Below are 24,192 nucleotides of genomic sequence, written 5' to 3'. Positions count from 1 at the left end.
AATTGCTTGGTCTACTGTCCCTCCCATTTGCTGGACAATATGACCAGGACAGTTTTCAGCTCTTGGAGAACTTCAATTAGGGCAGCAAAACAATTCCAGTCTCAGAGTTTTTGTCTTGACTTGTGTGAGTGGTGCTGCGTGTCTCACTTGTGCAAGCAGTGCTGGTTCTCAGTATAACTCAGCAGTCTTTAACCAGAACCAGATTAGTTTGCCGATGCACAGGCCTGCAGAGCCCTTTATTACTGATTGCCAGCCCTCCTGCCAGCTCAAACAAGTAAAAACACTTCTCCAGCATGTCTGGGAAAGTTAAATAGTTACTATTATTCCATTTCACAGGGAAGTCACTGTAGGAAAAGCAACATCACCCCAATGTATTTGAACTTGAGATAGATCAGACCAGAGCAGGGCTCAGACCACAGATCCTGGGCTCACTCCGGGACAACCTGGACAGCCAATACTCTTGGGAAGGAAAGCATCCATTTTGCCTTTGATGGTCTTCCAGCTACACCAAGAAAGGAAACTGTTTCCCACATTGTGAAAATATGAAGTTTTCAGACTTTCTTCTGCAGCAAGAGAATAAAAACCTGAGCCCTTTGAGATCAGACATCCAGGAGATGCACTTCACCACCTTAGAGCAATCGACAGTCTGGTCGATATGGTGAGGTATTCACTCAGGATTCTAAGGAATGAGGTTTAATTCTCCTTGTAGGGGTCTGTGACCCACCCCACCTACACCCTCCTGCAGTCCCAAGGACCGAAGACTCAGCTGCATCGTAACTTTGGCTCAGACTGCTGGGCAAAAGTTTAAGTTGTGAGCAACAGTGGTGAGAAATTCTGGGAGTCACAAATAATAGGAAACAAAATTAGAGGTAGGACTGCTGAGATGAGCTCAGTTTGAAAACTGAAATCAGTCTTGCGAAAGTAAAATAACTGGATTAAAGGAAGAAACTCACTAAAAGCTGTGTGTGAAGTTCAGATTTTCTCCCAAGGACCTGCCTCAGACAGTACCAAGTGGGTACAAATGTGCCTGAGCTCCACTGATGTACAGCTCTGACTACTTCAACACGGGGGTCTATAGACTAAGCATCACCAACACACTGCTGTGACTCTGCCAACCTTGCCAATGCAGCTATGGTTTATTTCCCTAGTGTTAAGCAAAAGAGCAGACTTGTTTCAAAGGCTTCTTTATTTGTAGATCTGCCTGTCTTACTGATGCACATACGTACTGGTTCTTGGCCTGCACATGAATTCTCTCTGTGCACCCGCCTGAACAAAAATGAAAAAATCTCAAAAAATATCTCAAAAAAAGAGTAGTTGTGTTATTTTTCTAAGTGCATTCAACACAGGATATTAAATACAATACTGTTTTTGACCTTGTAAAGCATGAAAGAATGAGTTATAGCTCTTATGGGGCAAAAGAGTATCTGGAGGATCAGACTAGTCCACACCCCAAAATTTTCTCTGATTTTCCCAGTCAGCCTAAGGAAAGACACCAGGCACTTCCTTTTTCTGCATAGAATTAATGGTTCTGAAAAATAACTGACATCTGTGAAGCCCTGGCATGGGAGAACGATGACTTTACAGCAAATGTTTTTCCTGTGCTAGGAGGAATCTGGCCTCTGCCTGTGGCCCGTGAGTTCCCTTCTCCTGACAAGGGACTGCAGAGCATCAGGAGCTGTCTTGGGGTGGCCACAGACCCCAGACCAGCCTGCACTCTGCTGCAAACCTCTGTAAGATTCCCTGGAGTATCTCTACCCCAAGGGCAGAATTTATTCCTCAGCTGGAGATATAAAAGAGCCAACCTTTTTCCTTGTACATTGTATCACATCTAACACATTCCCACCCACGAAACAACACCCACATTGTTTGGGAAGAAAATAAACGGAGAGGCATCTTCAGACTTTCGAAGAAAACGTATTGTAGCTACTCTTGTCTCAGTCTGTCTCTGGGAAATTCTGGAGGCTCAAAAGATTCACCATGTGTCCTCTCCCAGCCTGGAAGCGAAGTGATGCTGCAGGGAATTATTTCTTGTATAAGATTCACACCATGTGGCTGCAGCTTAAAAAGCTCCCATTTTCCTCTGTCTCAAATGAGGCTTTAGCTTTATGACTTACACAATACCCAGCCTCTTCGGGTTCAAAAGCGTGTTCTAAGTCCTATATTGCAGTGGAGAATAGATGAAATGCTGCTGTTTGTGTGAGCAGCCAGTTATTTGAAGTGTTGAAGTTGGGACAAAACCCTTTGAAATATTTGGAAAGTGTGTGACATTTTTGAGACTGAGCTGAGGGCAGCTCAAGCAGACTTGGGCTCAGGGTCAAAAACCATTCACTGAGACAGTGTGGTGGAGAGGGCAGAGCCTGGCTATCAACAGTAGTAAGTGTTCAAAAATCATGAGATTATCTGTATTTTGAAATAATCCAATATGTAAATTAGCTGCGAGAGGGAAATGGAGACAGTTGTTTGGCAATGGCTAATTTAGAATCTATTTAGAACCCTAAACGATGCTGCAAAGGGGCTGCGACTTTAGCATTGCTCTTTCAAAACCTTGGATTTTGCATTACTTTTATGTAAAAGTTTTGTCTAGTGTGAAAAGTTACTGCTTCTCTGAAAAAAAAAGCTTTTATTTCTCATTAGCAACTAAACCAGTTAAAACCCACTAACTGCATAGCTTATGAAAGCTGGAATTAACACTCTAGATCTTTTAGGTTTGGATGCAGAAGGGTTGCTCTGCAAAGGGGGTTGCGAGCCCCGGGTCGGAGCAAAGCTGATGCAGCAGTTGGGTCAAGCCCATCTAGGTGAGCTCTGAACAGTCCTCTATCCTTGGCTATCGACAGGGCCTCCGCTGCCGCTCAGGGCAAGTTATTGATCCTCGAACCAACGGGAACAGCGCGAGGTCTCCGACCACGCAGCCTGCCACGGCGGCGCTTCCCGGCACCGGGGACAAGGCCCGGGCTGGCGTGGTGGGGTCCGGTGAGGAGACCTCCTGGGAGGGGGTCGCAGGCCCCACCCTCGCCCCCCGGGCAGTGCTGCCCCCGCACCCGCCGCCGACCCGGGGCTGCCCTTGCAGGCGGCCGCTGGAGGCTGGGCCGGGGGCCCCGCGCTGCCCCGATCCAGCCGGCGGGCAGAGCACCGGCCCGGCCCCCGACGCTGAGCGAGCCGCCGCCGCCGCCGCGCCGAGGAGCGGTCGGGCCCCCGCGGCGCGGAGGAGCGGAGCGGAGCAGGGGAGCGAAGCGGAGCAGGGGAGCGGCGGAGCGGAGCGGAGCAGGGGAGCGGAGCGGAGGGGCAGCGCAGAGGGGCGCGGGGCGCGAGGGAGCCCAGCCGGGGCCGCCGGTGCTGAGGACGGGCGCTGCCGGAGCCGGGCGAGAACGGGACGGCGCGGAGCCGGGTGAGTGCTGGCGGCCGGAGCGCTGCCGACGGGGCGGGCTCCCGCCGCCGCATGGCCCGGCCGGGCGCGGGGGCGCCCGCGGAGCCCCGGCTGAAGTTGGTTCCCGGGGACGGAGCGCCGGGCGCTTCGCTTCTGTGGCCCCGGGAGAAGCGCCAGGACCCGCCGGCGGGGGAGGGGGAACGGGGGCGAGGGGCAGGAGCTCGAGGCCGGGGCCTGCGGCGGCATCGCCCCGGCTCGGCGAGCGCCGGTGGGTGGGGCGGGCACAGCTCCCTCGGCGGCGTTGCCCTGCGGAGCCCCGGCCAGCGGAGAGCGGGGAACCCCGCGGCACCGGACACGGGCGTTTGTCACAGAATCAGAGGATGGTTCGGGTGGAGGGGACCTTTAGAGGTCACCTAGTCCCTCCCCCCTGACACGAGGGGCATCTTCAACCAGATCAGGTTGCTCAGAGCTCCGTCAAACCTGACCTTGAATGTTTCCAGCCACAACCTCTCTGGGCAGCTTGTAATGACCCTTTATGCCGTGTATCTGAGAGGGATGCTTTGCTCTCACAGGTGATTTAGAGCTTTAAATGCGTATTGCAGGTCTCTTTCTCCAAGTACAGGATGATATTGGGTAAATGAAGTGACCATTTTAAAAGTGTAATTTTGTGTGGATTGACCTGGGGAAAGCTTTGGGTTACTGTGGCTCTGAGATATGTCTTCTTAGGGTTATTCCGTCATTATCCCACACCATCCTGGTTTGTATTCCATGACTGACCCAGCTAACCTGGCTTCTTCCTCACTCCTGCTTCAGGTATGATGGTGACCAAATGTCACCTCCGATGAGGTGCTAGCGCAAAGCTAGGAGTTGCCGCTGTAATGTTGTACTTCTGGAGTCCTCACCTATCCATATGTATGTACCTGCTTGGATGCAAGCCAGGCTTTCCAGGACAGAACACACTCTTTTCTCACATGGAGCCAGTGGACCACCTGTCACTTGTTGCAGCAGTGATGAATGTGAACCACTTTTGGGATGAGCTTTGGTCCCGCAGCAAAGAGCAGGACGTAGCCAAGAACAAGGACTGCATTGCCCTGCAGTCATGAGATGATCCTGATTTTTCCAGGGTACTGCAGGCAGCAATGCTTGAGACTTGAACACAGACTTCAATGAGAATAATGCTTCCCCAGACAGACAGTCCCTTTCCTAGCAGTGAGCCTGATGTAAACCCCAAGGAAGAAACTCCCTTTGCAAAACTAAGTGGACAGCTGACTTCAGAGAGGTGGGACTACTTTGCCGGTAATTGTAACTTCATAGGAACTGTTGTCAGTGGAGTGTTATGTAGATTGTTCCAGAAAGCCATGGCTGGGATGTGTGAGGTTTCTCAAGACAAATTTGCTTTTATTTTTCATGTTCTCCCTAAAGTCAGGGCAGCATCATAACAAAGGATTTAGGCTGTACATCACACATACTTCTCAAATAGTAAAGTTAACAAACATCAAACAAATAGTCAATCTGTTGTTTTTCATGTTGCTTGTAACATTTTCTGGTTTTCCCATTTACCCCCACATCTGGATGATCTCAGAGTAGCATCCTCACCAGTCATCATTCATTCATTTTCTTCTAATGTATCACACTTCTGAAGGGCTGTAATTGAGCATGTGTAATGCAAGCATGTGTGAGTAAATGGCAGAGAATAAGGAAATTAAAAAAAAAATCAAACCCACTGCTGGTTTGCAGCTTCCTTAGAAATCTGGGAAATGTATTTCTTACATTGAAACATGTCAAAATGCAGGAAGATGTGAGGGGCCTGGCTACTTTCAGCATCTAACACAAAGTAAGAATGATGGCAGTGCACTGTCTTCACCTAAATGCAGAACAAAACCCAATGGCAAGTATCACTCTGTTCTGGCATGTACACAGCAAGGTGATGCAGTTGTCTTGCAGCTGTTTGCCTGGCTAGAGCTGTCCTACATACAGGAACCAGCCTGATATCAAAAGTTAGAATAAAAATTGACTGGTTTTTCCTCTGTCTTTGGAGTAAAGATTCCTTTCTGCCCTTTGGCGAGGCACTCAGAGATGCATGTAAAGAGAGATATCCCTCAGTGTGCACAAAAGCCATGATCCATCCTCTGTGATCCCCAGAGGCACAGTGCAGGACTCAGCTAAGATGTTCCTTTCTGCCCATTCCTGACCCTATATGAGCACAGAGATATTGTGCAGAGGGTAGTTTAGATATTTTCCCATCTCTGAGCTCATTGAAATTGGGGTGATGAGGAGAGTTTATTCTAAACCAGGGAAAAAAATAACCAGCATCGTGGCCATAAACACTGTGGTCAGAGCAATAACTGTTCAGCTTCTTTGCCAAGGCTGGAGAGCTCCTAACAGGTCATATGGGGGAATGCTACTTCATAGTGCCTTACAAACATTCAGGAACCAAAGGAACAAGCATTGCATATCAGAGAAGCCTGTATCTGCATCCTAGAAAGTGAACCAGAAGGCAGAGGAGTATACTAAAGCTCAGAGTGCAGCAAGAGAGGAGGGTAGAGCATTGGTAGGGAGCAACACTCAGGAAGTCAGTGGCATGTGGAAAATGCTCGTGGGGCTGATGCCCTAGTGTGTCAAGAGATCATTCTGGTGCAGTCCTTCTACCTGGCACAATTATGGGGAGTTCCTTCCTCCTGTTCATGCTCTGAAATGGTGGAGGCTGGGGGCTCTGTTTCCCCAAGATCAGTCATGTCGCTGCTTGTCCCAGATCCCACCTTGCAGGCACTTGGACAGAGCTAGCATTACAATCTCACACCCCACTGTATTTTTTGGTACTTAAAATTCCACTGATTTCATGACACCAAATAATAATGGAAGATGAAATGCGAGAAAGAAATAATTAACTGGAGATTTTGCATTGTGTGCGTTTGCACTGTGTGTGTTTGTTTATGGTTGAGGGAGTACGTGGAGCTAAGTGCTCCAGACTGTGCTGCCTTCAAAGAACTTATGGTAACATACTGTAGAGTCTGTTTTTGCAATGTAGTATTTGCCAACATTATTGCTCCTAAATCTCAGCCTGTCTCTTTTATAAGCATTTGTAACTTCGTAGTTAGCAATGGGTTAATTGCTAATACATGTTGGCTGTGTATAAATAAAGGTAAGAAAGGAAAAAACCAATACTTTCTTGAAAGCCGAGCAAAATAGAAGGTGGGGAGAAGGCAGCAAAAGTGTTAAACTTTGCCAGTATTTGCGTGACAATTACTATAGTTGCTTATTTAAAATGAGAAATGTTTTCTCTACAGTTTCTCACATAGAGTGCTGTTCTCTGTGTCAAAGAAAGAAAATGCCTGATTTCCTTGGAAATAGTCACAATAACCGTATCATCAGAGATTTAGCTGTGCTGCATGAGCCATGCCGGAGTGAACACTCGCGGTGTCAGTTCACTTCTTTAGAAACATGAACTCTTCTGTGCCAGCTCCCCTCACAGGCAGTGAAGAGAGATGCTCAGCCCTAAAGGGCCCAGCTGCTGCTGGGGCTGACCAGAAATTCAGGTGCAAACAGAATTTACAGACTGTACCTCTCACCTTTTCAGTGCACTGTGGCATTGCCTGGTTTTCTGCCAGAAGCTGCATCTGGATGTGATTATGATCTCTGGATAGGCAGATTCCTAGAGCTAATTCTAAATGTATTTCATGATGTTTGAAAAGGGCTTTTGTCTCCAAGTTGGACACCACAGCTCCCCTATTCTCCATGCTTGAGTCAGTTGTCCCAAATCTACAAGAACTTATTCAAAACTCGCTCCCTTTTTTGAGTTCTGCTCTGAAATATGCCTTTAGAGGGGTGCCTCCTGGCTGGAGTGCCACCTCCTGTCCCAAGGGGTGCCTCCTAGCCACCTGCTGTTAGCTCACACTGGGAGCAGCTTCACTGCTGGTCATGCTTTCAGCATGACAGAATAGACCTGGTCTATTTAGGTAAGAAAGCGGATTCTACTTGTAAAAAGTGAGAATCAGTTACAAAATGGATTTTCAGTAGTTTGCTGAACTTTAACTCTGTTCTCAGCCATCCCTTTGCAGTTCCCCAGCTTCAAGGAAAGAGAATGAATCTCCTAATTCCTCTAACTTTGGTGTGAACTTAAAGGAAATGTGCAACATATTAAGGAACATTTTATCTTGTTCTTCATTTTTTTACTGTTCTATTTAGTGAAAGAGTAAATTTCTGTATTTTCATTTCAACATACCTATTTTGTACACACTATTTACCCCCCTCCAGCCCAGTTCAGAGTGCACCAAAGTCTTCTCCTTGCAGCTCAGCATCCTCAGAAAGTGTATCAGCTGCACCATGAAATTGCAGTCTGTGGGAGTTACCCCACTCTCCACTAATGGCTGTACTCCAGAAAGGACAGAAATGTGTCAGGACTTTGTTTACCCTTGGGATTGAGCATCTCTGGCAATCTGAGCAGTCTCTGCAGCTCCATGCCTGGATCCTACACGATGGCACTCGGTCCTATGGAGCTACTGGTGCCACCCAGCCTCCTCCTGCCTGCCGGTGTTCCTGCCTTGGCACACCTGGAACTCAGTTTTTCCTCCTAGGGACCCTACCCTGCCACCTTGCCCTTGCTCTGTGAGTTTAACTGCAGAGCTGGGACGCAAAGCACCTTTTCTTAAGAAGTACCTAGTTTTAAGTGAGGACCCTGAACAGTGAAACAGTCCCAATGCTATCACCAACAGCTAAAGTGTGTTTTCTTTTCACATTGCACATGATCTTGCTTCACCTTCCAGTCCTTGAGCTGAGCTTTCTGCTAAGTTAAATAGCACTGCAGTGTCTGAAATTGTCTCTGCATTTAAATGCTCTTTCCTTCTTTCTGATTAATGAAAAAGAATCTCTCCAGGTTACCAAGACATTATTACACATCTCCTTACCTCCTGGACTTTCACAGGAACTACTGAGTGTGTGGACACAGGGATCAAAAGGTCCCTTCCCACGCAACCTTCAGTACTGTTGGAGGTATTTAAATGAGAGCGACAGTCAGCCCAGATCAAATTTGGGATGCAGGAGGGAGGCAGCTGCAGAGGGCAGTCCTGGCTTCTGTGGCCTTGCAGTCAGGACGCGGTGTTCTGTCCCTGCTGGTTACAGAAGAGGCTCTGGTGACTGGGCTGCTTGCTGTGGTTTTATCATCATGTTTCTTCACCCCAGGGTCACTCTGTGCCTTGGTTTCTCGTCATTCTCACTGCACAGCTCTGTACTTGCCCCATCCTCCCCCAACTGCCACACCTGCATGCTACTCAGTGCAGTAGTGTGGACAATCCACAGGGACAGTAGTGTGAATAAACTACTGGGGACACTAGCATGGATAAACCAAGGACAGGTGTACCCTCCTTTACTCTATGCTGTTCCTGGCTGCTCTTGCAAGCATCTTGCCTCACCTGCAAGCATCTAAGACAATGCTGGTTTGCTCCAGCTAGGCATTGTACATCACACGTGCTGTGCTGTGAGAACCTCACTCTGGTTGGCTGTGACATCAATTTATTTCAGAAGCTTTGAAGTGAAAAATATACGCACAGTCCATGGCCAAGAGCACCAGGTGAAGCCCAAGAAAAGATGAACCAAGGACAGCGCTGATGCAGCCAAGGCATCTGAGAGGATTCCCATCCTGTGAAGTGTGGGTGACAAACCTGCTATGCCCTGCCTGGCAGGGCCAGAGGGTGGCGCGGGTTGATCCACACTGTGCACACAACTGCCTGCAGGCAGCAGGAGCACTGACCCAGGCTTCGAGTTGCACACACTGGAGGCAATAATGCTATCTTATCTAGGGGTGATAATATCACCAGTATTAAGGAAACTTCCCTGTCTGACCTTCCAGGAGCCCCTCTGGCACTCACTCTCGCACCACCTGAGCTGGGACAGAAGCCCCTTCGCAGCTGCTCCCCCCACACTCATACAGTCAGACCTGGTTTTCTCACCAGCTCGGCCCCACGTTTCCCATTGCTGAGTCTCAGACTCCTAAAAGTAATTTGATCATGGTGCAATACCAAAATAACAGCTTGAGCTGGTGCCTCTGAGGAGGGACCCAGAACAAAGGAACCCCTGGGCTTTTATCCCCTCACAGTCCAAGCACAGGAAAGTCTGGGGGTTGTCGGCTCCTGCTGTGTCTCTGAGTGTCCCCTGGCTGGGACACAGCTCCCGGGGCCCTTTGTTGTCCAAAGGGTCGACAGTTCATGGCCTCTTGCCTCGGGCTCAGGCTCCTGTCCCACAGAGCTCAACCTGCAGCTCTGCTGCAGCTGCACCCTGAGCTACTGGCACTGAATGTTTTCCTCAACAACCAGGTTCTGCCCAGTGCTCCTCATGCTCCAGAGACCACATGCGCTCTGCCCAGGCAGCACATCCAGTCACTACTCCTGGGCTCTGGGGTTTCAGGATGTGTGTGCCTGTGCATTTGTGTTCTGCTTTTATTAACAGGCAGTTATGTGCACGGTCTTATACTTGACTTAATTTAATGACTGCTCAACATCTAGTGTTATTTTTTCAGTGTCTGTAGTTTATGCAAATGTTTTTCTTTTTCTTTTTTTATGGGAAAATCATTTACCTCTGTTCAGCATTTTTTTTTTTGTTGAGTAAAAGGTAACTTAATTGAAATGCTAAATTACTGGGAGTATGTTCATTTTATCTAGATGGCAACTTTTTCTGATAAATACCTGACTTGGAGCATTTTTGTAAAAAATTTGTTCTGAGACATCACTTAATTAATTCAGTAACTCAGTATATGTTAACGCATTATTTGGTTTCAGTAAGACTTTCTCCCAGTGTAGGAGTGTCCTGTTTACTGGCATGTTGAAGATTAATAATTCCTTTGAACTCTAGACTAGTTCATTTCACTGAAAATGCCACGTTTCACATCAACTTATTTTTTCCCATGGTGATTGAGAGCTGTTGGAAGCAGTAGGACTACTAATAAGCTTGTTCATGTACAGGTGGGTGGGTGAGGTGCACTTCACTTTAGTTCATGTTGCTGGAATTATTCTAAGACTGATAATCACATTATATGTGAAAGGCTCGATATCACTTTTCTCAATAACTGAAATCAAGATTGGCCTTGGCTTTAGTTTTTAAGAAATACAGTCATTGTCTTTAATATTGCTAATCAGTCTGTCTGGTGGTTTTGGTTTAGCTTTTCTTCTGCGTGGGATGTGCAGTCAACCCAGTGTTCAGGTAAGAGGTTTCTTAGACTCTATAAGTGAGAGCTCTGAAGTGAGCCATTACTGTGTCAAAGAGTTAAAGGGATGGTAAAGCTATGGAAAAAAAATACATCCAGAGAAGATAAAGGAAATTTCTCACAGAGAAACTAGATTAACTTCAGCATCCCTGTTCACTAAAGAGAAACTGGGGGATATTTAAAAGTGGACTCTTTATTTGTGGCCAAAGGGAACAACAACATAACTTCACTGTGAGACAGTGCTCAGCTAGAGAGTTCAGTGCAACTCAAGATCCAAAGTGCAATGGTATCAGTGGGAGGGTCAGCCTCTACTTCAACTCCCTTTGCACCTGCTAACTGCAAGACAGCCGCTGTGGTGTCACTTCCCAAAGAGATCTGGACAACTGCTGAGCCATAACCCAACATCTGTACATATAGCCAGTTGGCAGAAATTACAATAAACAATAGTATCACTGTACACATAGTAAATATGGTGTTTTGGAGAACAGTCAAAGTTCAGGCTTTAGTAAAGGTAAGTTATGTCTCACCAATCTGTTGAAGTAATTAAGAAAAGCAGATGAGTATATGGAGTGAGTGAAGTCCAACCCGTACAATTACTTAGACTCTCAAGAGACTTTGAGTGATCTGGAAAGTACATGAATAGTGGGGTGATGACATATGATGATGAAACAAAGGTCTTCAGAGTAATAAAGACAAGGACTGACTGTGTAGAGTTGCAAAGAACCTTAGTTTAAAATTGGGAGAAGGAATATAGTGCTCATAGATGTAAAAAGTGAGCTACCAGGGAAAAAAAGCTGATATACCACTCAAGGTATTTGGAATTATATTAATTGGGACTGCTCTGTGGAAATGTCAGATCAGTACTATGCAATGATTCAAAAAGCAAAGTAAATTTCAGGAATCATGAGGAAAGAAACTGAGAACAGAAAACACCATTATGCTGCAGTATCAATCTGTGGTGTATCCACATCTTCAACAAGTGTTTGTGGTTCTGTTCTCTGTCTCCAAAAGAACATATCGGTGTTGGCAAAGTGTCAGAAAAAGGCAACAAAGTTGAGCTGAATGTATGGGTCATTGTCAGGATTTGATGGACTTCGGTCACTATAAGCATTTTTATGTTAAAAAATTCTTGTAAATTGCACCTTTGTTCAGTGTCACAAAAATGGTTATTATGAAGGGATCTTCCCCTTCCTGGAGAAAAAAAGTCAAGAAAGTAATAGTCTAGTATGAAATACGAGACTCATGTCCCCTAATTGGAAAAGTACACCTCAAAAGAAAAAGCATCTCTAAAAATCAGTTTAACTCACAGAAGGTGGTGGTTTATAAAAAAAAATCAAACACACCAAACCGAAAAGTGTTTCTTATGTTAGGATTTAGAAGCTTAAGAGAGGCTGTTTGACATCAAAGTGCTAATGTTTCATGTAGAATATATGCTGCTCTTGCTCCACAGATTCCCAATCAAGTGACTGTCCATTCTCTGTTGGATGCATGAATCTGTACCAGTGATGACTGAGAGAGGCATTTCTCCTTGATGACTGGGAGAGGGCTGGCCTGATGATTATTTCCTTGGAGAAGTTCAGTGTCTCTCTTTGCAGCCCTCCTCGCACACTGCAAAGCCACTCGTGACCCACATTCAGGATGTCTTTCAAGAAGGGTTAGGCTGGCATAATGTAAGTAACATTCTGGTACTCATGGTTGGAAGTGACTGAAAGGCCTGAGGGAAATCTATCTTAGGATGTTTTCTTCAGGTTTGTGAAGACTTCATGTTACACTAAGTGAATCCAAGGAAAAGTATGGAAAGCCTGTAGATTGCATACTGTGCTATAATGTGTGCCAACACATTGAGTTCTGGTACCTTACATCTGACTTCAGCATTCAAAGACTAAATGTTGAGAGAAAACCTGAATGGTCTGGAGAAATAAATGAAACCAAAGATCTGTACTTTTCAAAAAGAAGTCTTGATTCACAAATCTGGCAGAAATTGTGTTTACAGAAGGAATCCAGACAGTATTGTTTTATATCTTAGGTACTCTACTAATAAAGTGTCCCTTGTAAATACCAAAAACATGACAGTCAGCTATTAGAGAGAAAGGGGAAATACTGTTGAGGGCAGCTTTATCCCAAGCAAAGAGGCATTAACTACATGCCCAGATGTTTCTTTTCTGTCTCTCATCCTTCAGTATTGATTTATGCAGCTTTGCAGATGGTTAGTTCAGAAAAAAAGACAAAGAATGATTCAGTCATCTTCAAGATGAAAATGAAACCCACCTAAGTTCTTGTCACTTAATAGTACTGCTTGCATTGTTGTACACCAGATTGATATCTGGATGATTATGTTAACATTTTGCTTTAACAATGATGTCATTGATGTGATGTGATGGAAGATCTTGTTTTGGAGAGTACCTCATCTACTGTGTCAGCTGAAGTTTTCAACAAGTTAATATTTCTTCCATGTTGGACTGAAGTATGAAAAGTTCTATTTCATCAAAAAAAGTGAGCATATTTCTTCATTGTCCTAGAAAGATTACACTGGAAGGTGAAACCAGAGCAGAGGATGACTCAGTACAACCATTCAGCAGAGTTCTCTCTCCAGAGCTCAGCAAATAAGTCATTAAATTTCACTGAAACACCACTGGCTTGGGATGAAAGGACACTCTTAGGACTGAAGATTTCACTGTCAATCCTTCTGTCTGTTATAACTTTGGCAACAATCCTTGCAAACGTTTTTGTTATTATTACAATTTTTCTGACTAGAAAGCTCCACACACCTGCAAATTACCTCATTGGCTCCTTGGCAGTGACTGATCTTTTAGTGTCTGTCCTTGTAATGCCCATCAGTATTGCTTACACTGTCACCCATACATGGGCCTTTGGCCAAGTGCTGTGTGATATCTGGTTGTCATCAGACATCACATGCTGCACAGCCTCCATCCTGCACCTCTGTGTTATTGCCCTGGACAGATACTGGGCTATCACAGACGCTTTGGAATACACCAAACGCCGGACTGCTGGCCGAGCAGCCCTCATGATTGCAGTGGTCTGGATGATATCTATTAGTATTTCTGTGCCACCATTTTTCTGGAGGCAAGTGAAAGCTCATGAAGAAATTGCAAAGTGTACTGTGAACACAGATCAAATTACCTACACAATCTATTCCACTTGTGGAGCTTTCTACATCCCAACTGTGCTCCTCCTGATATTATATGGTAGAATTTATGCAGCAGCTCGATCCAGAATTCTGAAGCCACCCTCATTATGTGGGAAACGTTTTACTACTGCACACCTGATCGCCGGCTCTGCGGGGTCTTCTCTCTGCTCCATTAATGCTAGCCTCCATGAAGGGCATTCCCTTTCAGGTGGATCCCCAATATTTATCAATCATGTTAAAATAAAAGTTGCAGATAGTGTCCTGGAAAGGAAAAGAATTTCTGCTGCAAGAGAAAGGAAAGCCACCAAAACTTTAGGCATTATTTTGGGAGCTTTCATTTTCTGCTGGCTGCCTTTTTTTGTCATGTCCCTAGTCCTACCCATTTGCCAAGATGCCTGTTGGTTTCATCCCATCCTACTGGACTTTTTTACCTGGCTGGGTTACCTAAATTCATTGATCAATCCAGTCATTTATACAGCTTTTAATGAAGAATTTAAACAGGCTTTCCAAAAACTAATACTTTTCAAAAAGCGTTCATCTTGAGACTCTCCTCTTGTGTTACTGACCCTTGTGCAATCTCATAGCCTACCTGAAACTTTCCATGCTTTTATTCCTAAGGAACAGAGTGGTAATTGCCAACTCTGCTGCAACCCTGTTCTGTGCATGTAACTGGGGACTTCTCGCCAATTTGATACTTTCTGTCTGGAATTCTGCATTCCATAACAGAACTTGTCTGTGGTCTCTGCAGTGATCATGTGTGTATATAAGATCAACAACACATGAAATAAGCTTTGTAACGAGGGAAGGTGTGCAAATCAGGGAGTTGGGCTTGTGTGAGGAGGTGACACATTATCCAATTCTACCATGCTTTGTAACCTGGTGGGAGGAAATTGTGTATGTGTTTGTAGGATGTCAGTATTTCTGCTGTATATTATTAATCATTTATGTAGGCTGAGAAAGTTTCTGGAGAGCAGGATCTGATATCTACATTTTCTATAGCCTGTATCATATCCACGTGAAGCTGATAAGACCTGTAACTTTTTCAGAAGTTGTGTGACACAGCCTGGCTATAACGAGCAGCAGGGCAGAGAGGCATGTAAGTTATATGAATATTTCACAACTGCTGCATTTGGAGCTATGTTTTTGGTGAACTGCAGAAAGAAGACAATTTATTGGAAGCAATTTTTACACATTTTATCATGAATAGAATAGCCAGTGCAGAAATACTGCAAAATAAATAGCATGAAAATTATTGCGAAGTACCTTGATCTTATATTTTTATTTCATTTTTTTGCATGCACAAGCTGAAACAGGAGAATATGGTTAGTGCCAGTGTGGAATGACTGGAACCTCAGAAAACAGCCAGGAGCTTCACTCTTTGGTGACAAGAAATGGGAATTTAGAGAGGAGAGAATGAAGTGACACACTAAGGAAAATTTTCTTAGCAATTAAGGTTGTTGGGTTGGATGGGCCATCACTGTCTCTGGAAGTCTTTAAATACTGGTCAAACAAACATCTGTCAGGAATCATACTGTCAGAACCCTCTGCTGGGGCTGCAGAGGGTGGAGCAAGTCCCCTCTAATCTGCACTTCTCTGCTTTTGGGATTATTTCCCTGCTTTGGCAGGTGGAAAGCTGGCACATGGAGGTCTTGGTTGAACTCTTGGACAGGACAGCACACCAAGTGGTGCAGCCCAAATTTCATTCAACCTTTTAGTCTCTGGGCATTTTACAGCAGAAGTGTCCATACTGTGTTATGAGAGGCACCCACTGCTTTGAAAGTTATCCTGTATTCCTTCTGACAGCCCTTCAATCTCTTGGCCTGCCCCAATTCATCTCCACTATCAACTGCTGTGGCCATTCCAATGCACTCCACCACAGCCCAGGCCCACCACAGCTTTCAGCCTCTCCTTTGCATTTGAGGCACAGCCTCACAGCTTCTCCCTGTTGCCGGTGCCTCTGCTGAGGACTGGACCACAAAGTGATGGCCTGGGACCACCTGTATGCTGCAGAGTCAAGCAGAGCAGTTGTCTGGTCACAGAACTGTACTCTTCTCTCTCACATTATCCACCAAGGGCACTTAAGGCTGCCCTGTTTGGGACACAACTCTCCTCCCCTCCCAGAAGTGTGCTGATTTAGCTCCATCCAGCTCAAGATTTTGATGGTGCTGCTACCTGGCCGTGTCCACACAGTCTGCTTCTAAAGTGCGTCCAGAGTGCCCCCTGGCTGTGGTGGTTCTCTCCTGTGCTCACTCCTTAGCTGTGCTGTTGCTTTGCCAGGGGACGTGAGCTGACACAGGCCACAGCCACACAGGGGAAGGCCTGAACCATTAACTAGTGTTGACAACTGAGCTCTCACACCTGAGGCCAGTCCCTGGCATTATTCAGTTTGGTGTTACAGCAGTGTCCAACTTGGAGCTTCAGATTCCCTTCTGGGCTGCCATCCCTGTGCCCAGGGCACTCAGAGATGCTACCGTTAAGGGACAAGACGGTATGGCACTACCAGTCCAGTCTTGCTCTGGAGGTAGCTGAGGTATGGAGGCATCACAAAAGGTTGGTATAATCACTTCTGCTAGAAAAATGGGATATATAGTTTCATATTGGGCCTGCAACAGGGGACCTGTGTGACTATATGAATTCAGAGATACAACTGCAGAATCTTACAGGGTCTTGTCACTCAAAGAACCATTTGTAAAGACTCAAGAAAGCTCTCCTAGCTTAACACAGAACATGGCATATTCCAGAACACTGGCATCTTCTGAGTTCCTCGGGGACTTGAATAAGAGAATTAAACATGGTTTCTCCGCCTCTCCTCCAGCACCACCAGCATAGTGCTGGTGCCTCCTGCTTTGTACTAGTCTCTGCTGAGAGCTAGTCTGGCCTTCCCACCATATGGCTTCATGCTGCCTGAGGCAGGGCTTGTCTTCAGCCAGGTCACTTCTGAACTACCTTCTACATACCTGTTCTCTTCCTATCTCATGTTTCAGGACGTCGTGCTAGCAATGAGCCCTTGGGTCACAGTGCTCCTGCAAAAACTTGGCAGTAAGACTGTCACTCTGTTGTCTAAATGATGCTGAATTTTGGTCTACACATCACTTAGGGACCTTCTCCACAGTGTCCTTCGAGTGGCCTCATGCCTGGTTCTAACCTTGAAATCAGAGCCTTGGAGCAGCTGATGGCACATCTCATTAGAAATACTGACAGGGGCAATGAGAGTTAGTGTATGTGTCTTCCTTCTCAGATCTGGGGATGTACAGTACATAGAATCGGAGTAATTCAGGTTGAAAGGGACCTCTGGAGGTCGCTAGTCCAAAATTCTGCTCAAAGCATAGCCATCAGCGATTTTCTCAGCTTTCCAAGGGTAAGGATGCACAACCACTCTGAGTAACCTGAGCCAGTGCTTGACTGTCCTCCTGGCGGAAAAGATTGTCATAGGTTTGAAAAGAGATCTTGGAATTTTTTCCCCAGTGTCGCCCGCCCCCCCTCTCCAATCTGTTTGTTCCGGATGGGGGGAGTCAGGAGGGGGAGAGGGAGCGGAACGCCACACGCTGCGCAGCGCGGGAGCGGGCGGGGGCCCCTCTAAAGAGCGGGCCAGGGCCACGCCTCGGAAGCCCTTTTGTCGGGAGGATTGGGGGTTTTTTCCACAGATGGACAGAGCGGGAGCTGCTTCGAGGGTTTCTTTTCGGCGCCTCTTTTTTTTTTTTTTTTTTCCTTTCTCCTGATGGGAAGTTTTTTTCTTTTCCCTGCCGGATGCCGCGTGGAGAGCGACTGAGAGACCAACGCATCTCGCAGCGAGATGCTCTCGGGGCGTGGGGGCTCCATTATCAGAGCTGCCTGAGTGTAGACTGCGCCTTTGGGAAGAAGGACTCTTTCTATGAAGCCACCGGCCGCTCCCGTGGCTGCGAGCAGCTGTTGAGCTGCCAGGGACAGTTTTGCCATCAGCCCTCCCTCCCACCCCCACCCCTGTCTGCTGCGGGGTTTTTTCCCCCTGGGGAATTAGGACTTTGTTTTGTTTCTTTTGAAAGTTTTGGTTGCACCATTGTTGTTTATTCGGATTTGATAATAAAGAGCTGTTCTTTTCCTTTTCCACACTTTCACTTGCAGACTCTTAATTTCGAAGTTGTAATCTTGTTAGACAAAGATTTTCCAAAGATTATCCAGTTTGAATTTCTCTTTTTTCACTTATGTCTGCTGTCTCTCAGTCTCCCGCCAATCACTTCCTGCTAGGTCCTGGGGAAGCTGCTGTCAGGTTTCCTCACATCATTTTCTTCTCCAGGCTGAGGAAGCCTAGTCCATTCAGCTTCTCCCTCTGTGTTCCTGCGGCAAGTAAGTTCTCCAGTCTCCTGACCATTCTGGTGTCCATCCATCAACCTCACGCTGCTTTAGCTATGCCTTTCTTGTACTAAGAGGCACAGTTTTCCAGATGCGGGTTAGCAAGGGCTGAGTAGAGCAGGACAATCACTTCCCTTGATTTATTAACTATGCTTCTGCTAATATAGCCTTCTCTGCACCACATCACACTGCTGGCTCCTGTTCAGCTTGCTGTCTACCAAGACCCCCAGGTCCTTTCCAGCAGAGCTGCTATCCAGCCAGTCAGTCCTCAGCCTGTATCATCTCAAAGGGTTCTTCCTTCCCTGGTGCAGGACTTTGCATTTGTCCTTGTTGAATTCTGAAGGTTCCTGTTAGCCCCTTCCTCCAGACTGTTTAGGTCACTCTGAATAGTGGTTCTGCCCCTGAATGTATGCACTGAACCCCCCAGCTCAGTGTCAGCTGCAGACTTGAGTGCACTCCATCACTTCCTCCAGGCGATTGATAAAGAAACAGGACAGGTCCTAGGACAGTTCCCTCTAGTACTCTGCCTATTATCAGGCTGTCCACCCATACAGATCCCAGCATCCCAAACTGGATTCAAGGATATTGTGTGAGTGTTGAAAGCCTTGAGTTTGTCAAGGCTCATGCACAGACCCAGTAAATGTCTCATACAAGGCAATCAAACTGGGCAGACATGATTTACCCTCTGCAAATCCATGCTGACTGCTCACTTTGTTCACTGTGCTCTTGGCTCAGATCCAGACTCCCATGGCATTACAGATGAGGGCCAGAACTTTGCCATTCTTTTTTCAGACCATGTTGCAAGAGAAAATGTCTGGGCAAGATGGCACAGAAACAGGAGCTCAAAAGAGGTCAGTCTGAGTGACCTGTGCAGCACCTTTTCAATTAGACCACAGCCCACAGGGAAAGTGTCTCAGAGAACAAGAGAAGGAGGAGAGCACATAGTTTATGTCTGCTATGTGAGGAGTTCTGATAAATAATATTTTGCTGATGTAACTTTAGGGCTGGCTCCAAGTGGTTGCTGAATTGAGATTTCTTCACGCTTGCAAAGTCCCGAAGAAGATGGCTCAAATGGATTAAAGACCAGTGGGCAAATGGAGGCAGGGTATGTAGAAACCCAAATCATAGGGAAGTCTTTAACGAGAAAGGCCCCTTCTTTCTCTCACCCCTTTGGATTGAAGGATGTTACCTCTGCTTCCGTGCCAGTGTTTGTGCCTGTTCTTTGGGAAGGACCTGGTGTCCTCTGTTTCTTCCCACTACTCAGATGGGCATAGAATCAGAGAATCATAGAATGTGAAGGGGTTGGAATGGACCTTAAAGATATCTAGTTCCAACCCCCCTTGCCATGGTCAGGGACACCTCCCACTAGACCAGGTTGCTCAAGGCCTCATCCAACCTGGCTTTGAACATTGCCACGTTTGGGATGTCCACAACCTCCTTGGGCAACCTGTTCCAGTATGTCACTACCCTCACAGTAAAGAACTTCTTCCTAATATCCAGCCTAAATTTCCCCTCAGTCGGTTTGTACCAATTACTCCTTGTCCTGTTGCTACAGTTCCTGAGGCACAGTCCCTCTCCCTGTATGACCCCTTCAGATACTGGAAGGTTGCTATGAGGTCTCCACTCAACCTTCTCTTCTCCAGGCCGAACAGCTCCAACTTTCTCAGCCTGTCTTTGTAGGGGGGTGCTCCAGTCTTCTTACCAAATTCGTGGCCTCCTCTGGACTTGCTCCAACAGTTCCATGTCCTTCTTATGTTGGGGACACCAGAACTGTACACTGTGCTCTAGGTGGGGTCTCACAAGAGCAGAGGAGAGGGGGAGAATCCCCTCCTTTGACCTGCTGGCCACGTTCCTTTTGATGTAGCCCAGAACATGTTTGGCTTTCTGGGCTGTGAGCGCACACTGCTGGCTCATGTTGAGTTTTTCATCCACCATTACCTACAAGTCTTTCTCCACTCTCCAAGGCTGCTCTCAATCACTTCTCCACTCAACTCGTAGGTGTGTTTGGGATTTCCCTGACCCAGGTGTAGGACCTTGCACTTTGCTTTGTTAAATTTCATGAGGTTTGCATCAGCCCACCTCTCCAGCCTGTCCAGGTCCCTCTGGATTGCATCCCTTCCCTCCAGCATGTTGACTGCACCATACAGCTCAGTGTCATCAGCAAATTTGCTGAGGGTGCACTCAATTCCACTGTCAGTGTCTCCAACAAAGATTTTGAACAGTATTGACCTCAGTACCAACCCCTGAGGGACCCCAGTTGTCACTGGTCTCCATGTGGACAATGAGCCATTGACCACAACTCTTTGTGTGCGATCATCCAGTCAGTTCTTTACCCACCAAGGGTCCATCCATCAAATCCACGTCTCCAATTTGGAGACAGTGATGTTGTGTGGGACAGTGTCAAATACTGTGCATAAGTCCAGGTAGATTATGTCCGTTGCTCTGCCCCATCCACCACTGCTGCAGTCCCGTCATAAAAGACTACCAAATCTGTCAGGCATGATTTTCCCTTTGTAAAGCCTCTTTGTTTTTCATGTGCCTTAGCAGACTCTGCTCTATGTTCTTGCCTGGCACAGAGGTGGGACTGATTGGTCTGTAGTTCCCAGGGCCTTTTGCTTTCCCTTTTTTAAAAATGGAGGTTATATTTTCCTTTCATCAGTCATCAGGGACTTCACCTGACTTCAACAAAATCTGAAACCTTTCTACCCACCATCCTTCCCATAATTCCTGTATTATGAGCTGATCAACTTGAAATTATTCCCCTATTTGCTGTCATGGTTTAGGAATGGCATTTTCCAATTTAGTACTCCCACTAACACCACACACCACTTCTCCTCCCCACCTCCAATTGGAGGTACAAAAACAAAGATCAGGACTGAGATAAGAACTATTTACTGGAAACAGCAATAAGAGAAGAAAATGAACAAAAGCTCCTGACAATAAAAAATACCACTGTTCTGTCTGCCAAATTTACTGGACCAGAAGGAACCCCTTCTCCCCTGAAGAAGGAGAGTCCCTTTTTCCCCACCTCCAGCAATGAGGTGAAGTGGTGGATAACCTTGGGTCCTGGCCATGCCAAAAAATGAACCCAGTCCTGGCTGAAACCAGGGCACTATCCACCCCTTATTTTGTACCATCTATGCCATACCCAGATCCTACACCTTCCAACTATATACATATATATATATAAATATATATATAAATATACACAAGCACAGGTATCATTTCTATATTCAATGGCTGTCCCTAACAGTTTCTGTGACTCACTGTGTAGGACTCCACATAACAGCTTTCCATTTTCAATGTATCCCTACAATACAGCAGGAACCATCTCAGTGAAGGGAGCGTGTCTTTTGAACCTGTCCACAGTCTTGGACAGTGTCTCCACAGTCGAGATGCAGGTCAGTAGGGAGGACCTGATCTTCATATTGCCAGAGTCAGGCAGTCACCTGAAGCACTGTTTGTTCTCCTTCTTTCCATGACATCAATGCCCATGAGTTGGTGTATGATGATGGCACGCCCCATACAAACTTCCGTCACATGGATTGTGTGCACTGGACCTCATCTGGATCTACAAGGACTGCTTGTTATTTGAATCCGTGTAGACTACCTCCAGCACAGCTAATTCTCTCATGTACTGGACACCTTTCTCCATGGCGTTCCACCTGCTTGGATGCACTATTAGATCATCCTTGAGAGAATACCTTTCCCTCACCCTTGACATGAGAGTTTTTGTCTTCTTCCCCATCCCTTTGTCAATGCCCTCATCCCAGGACAGGGATCCCAATTGCTTGGCTTCACTCCCATCTAGTTTCATATTGTGGGCTGCGATATCCCAGCATTGGAGCAGCCAGGTCACCAGGGGCTCTCATGACTGGTGACTGAAATCTTTTCTCATATCTTGCAGCTCACACAGGGATAGGGATCGGTTGATTATCTCTAGCCCTGCCTCTTCCTTCTGTTCTGAGGGCCCTTGTTCCTCTTCATCCCTCACTAAGCAAACTGATGTATTGAACATGTAGGGGTGAATACCACCATCACGGGTTGTTCCTCTGGTTCAGCTGTAGTTTGAGTGGCCTCGGTGCCTGTTGGTCTGCTTTCCTCCTCCCCCTGAGGGTGCTGTCTAATAGCAAGCAGTGTCTGATAAATAGTAGCCAGGGTCCAGCACACTGCAATAAATTGTTCCTCTGGAGTTGCCACAGCATTCTCCTTGCAGATTACCTCTCATTTTACTAGGGTCCTGTAGTTCTTCAGGGGAGAATTCCTAAATCATTGGAGCAGACAATTTATCCAAAAACTGGCCCATTCTCTCCCACATTCCATGCCACTCATGACTATCCACCCTCGTGGCAGATACCCAAATGAACTTCCTAGAAATTTCTTTCTTGGCTCTAAACATGGCGTGGACTGCACTATGGAAACCTGGCAGGCTTAGCAACAAGAACATGCTTTCCTTAACACCCAAAGGAAATTCAAAAGTCTCAAAAGCTGTTGTAACAGCCCTGAAGGAGGAAAAGGGGGTGAAAAGCTAGGGAATATCATCCTCCCCTGTTCCCCCTACAGGCTGGATACAATTATTAATGGACTCCCAAAGGTAGTGCCCGAGGTGAGGGCAGGACAGCAGCACTGAATAACCCTCACACTGATACCACACAATACAGCAACAGAACAATCCCGATCCCCTCCTTGCTCTGAAACAGCATCATGATGGTCACACAGTGCATATATGCAAACATATCAGGGTTCGGTACCACACCCACATGAACAGACCAAGCAACATTGTGACCAGCAGCTTTGTACCTAATACAACAAATGCTAGATCATATTTGTTTCCAACATGCTCTGGGCAGCTCTGTTGTTGCAACCCTTCAAGCCCCACATTGTGTGCCAATTAAGACTGTCATGGTTTAGGAAGGGTATTCTCCCATTTGGTACTCCCTCTAAAACCATGCTCCACTTCCCCTTCCCCCTTCAATTGGAGACACAAAAGGCAAAGGTCAGGGATTGAGGTAAGAAAAACTTACTGGAAACAGCAGTGAGATAAGAAAAAGAACAAAACCAGCAACAATAGTAACAAAAGGTACAAGAAAAGAGACTATTTACATGGAAAGCCCCCAACAATAAACAATACCAGACTATTCCATTCGCAACATTTACTGGACCAGAAGGAACCCCTTTTCGCTGGGAGACGGTCTCTTCCCCCACTTCGGCAATGATGTGAGGTGGTATAGAATAACCTCTGTGTCCTGGCCACACCCTCTCCTGGCTACTGCAAAAATTAACCCTGCCCTGGCCAAAACCAGGATATTTGTACATATACAAATGAAGCTAGGAAGAGGGAAAGGAAAGCAAGACCTTGGCAGTACAGCCCACTGGTTAGAACACACCTAGAAAGCAGAAGACAGAGGGTCAAGTCAGTTCTCTAATAAGTAGTAGAGGGTTTATGTGCAACAGCAGTTGAAACTGTGAACTTTGTCCTTCAGTATCTAGGGAGTGACATTGTTTAAAAACAGACTTCCCAGCAGACTTCCCAGCCCTTGCCTTAGGAGGCTGGCATTTCCAGGAAAAAGCTGAGTTGGCATCAGTACTCAAAGCCAAGGAAAGTTCTCAGCTGAGAAAGCTGGGACAGCACGTACACGTGCACAGGGATCTAGAGGCCAAATGTCTCCACAGAATTTCTTCTGATGGTTCACCTGCTTAGTGTGAAACATAAAACCATAGATCATGGTCCTGGAAGGGCCTCTGAGAGGCCGGCTAGTCCATTCCCATTGCTCTGCCTCTATCAGCTATGCTTTTGCCCTTTTCCCATCTTTCCTACTCTTGAAAATTTCCAGTGATGAACAGAATGGCAAAATACAGCATAGGAAGATGATCCACTACTATTCTTTGGGCTTTTATGACACTGTTTAATTCAAGAGTAAACAAATTAGGCCATTTCTTTGATTAGATTATAAGCTAATTTAAAAAGGCATGTAGTCTAATATTATACCATTCTTAATGTTGGTAAATATTTGATATAGTGCTTCAGGAACTCATATTGGAAAAAAACTGATATGGAACTGGCAGAGGAAAACACTTGCTAGGAATCATAAATGAAAGATAAGTAACACCTCACAACCTCTGAGTGGAAAAGATGAGACTCTCATGTCACAGAGA

General features: G+C 46.2%; 1 protein-coding gene across 5 annotated transcripts; it reads left to right on the top strand.

The window, feature by feature from the left end:
* The first annotated feature begins 3,278 nt into the window (after positions 1–3,278).
* On the top strand, positions 3,279–14,959 carry HTR1D (5-hydroxytryptamine receptor 1D). Of its 5 annotated transcripts, none has more exons than XM_039385758.1 (4): positions 3,279–3,385; positions 10,515–10,555; positions 12,010–12,229; positions 13,083–14,959. In XM_039385758.1, the coding sequence occupies exon 4, from the start codon at positions 13,114–13,116 to the stop codon at positions 14,248–14,250; it is 1,137 nt and encodes a 378-aa protein (XP_039241692.1). In that variant the 5' UTR covers positions 3,279–3,385; positions 10,515–10,555; positions 12,010–12,229; positions 13,083–13,113; the 3' UTR covers positions 14,251–14,959. The 5 variants fall into 5 exon arrangements, with proteins under 5 accessions (XP_039241692.1, XP_039241691.1, XP_039241689.1 ...); XM_039385757.1 differs by having other exon boundaries at positions 13,079–14,959; XM_039385755.1 differs by adding an exon at positions 4,178–4,660 and having other exon boundaries at positions 12,010–14,959.
* The last annotated feature ends 9,233 nt before the right edge of the window (positions 14,960–24,192 follow it).

This window comes from Pipra filicauda, unplaced genomic scaffold (assembly GCF_003945595.2).
Source record: "Pipra filicauda isolate LSUMZ 115617 unplaced genomic scaffold, ASM394559v2 scaffold431_size579624_pilon, whole genome shotgun sequence".
Taxonomy (NCBI): Eukaryota; Metazoa; Chordata; class Aves; order Passeriformes; family Pipridae; genus Pipra; species Pipra filicauda.
Note: the sequence above shows the minus strand (reverse complement) of the source record. Positions and strands in the feature narration are given on the sequence as shown.

Excerpts from the sequence above, each read along its gene's own strand:
- HTR1D (XM_039385758.1), top strand. The coding sequence starts at position 13,114 with ATGACTCAGTACAACCATTCAGCAGAGTTCTCTCTCCAGAGCTCAGCA.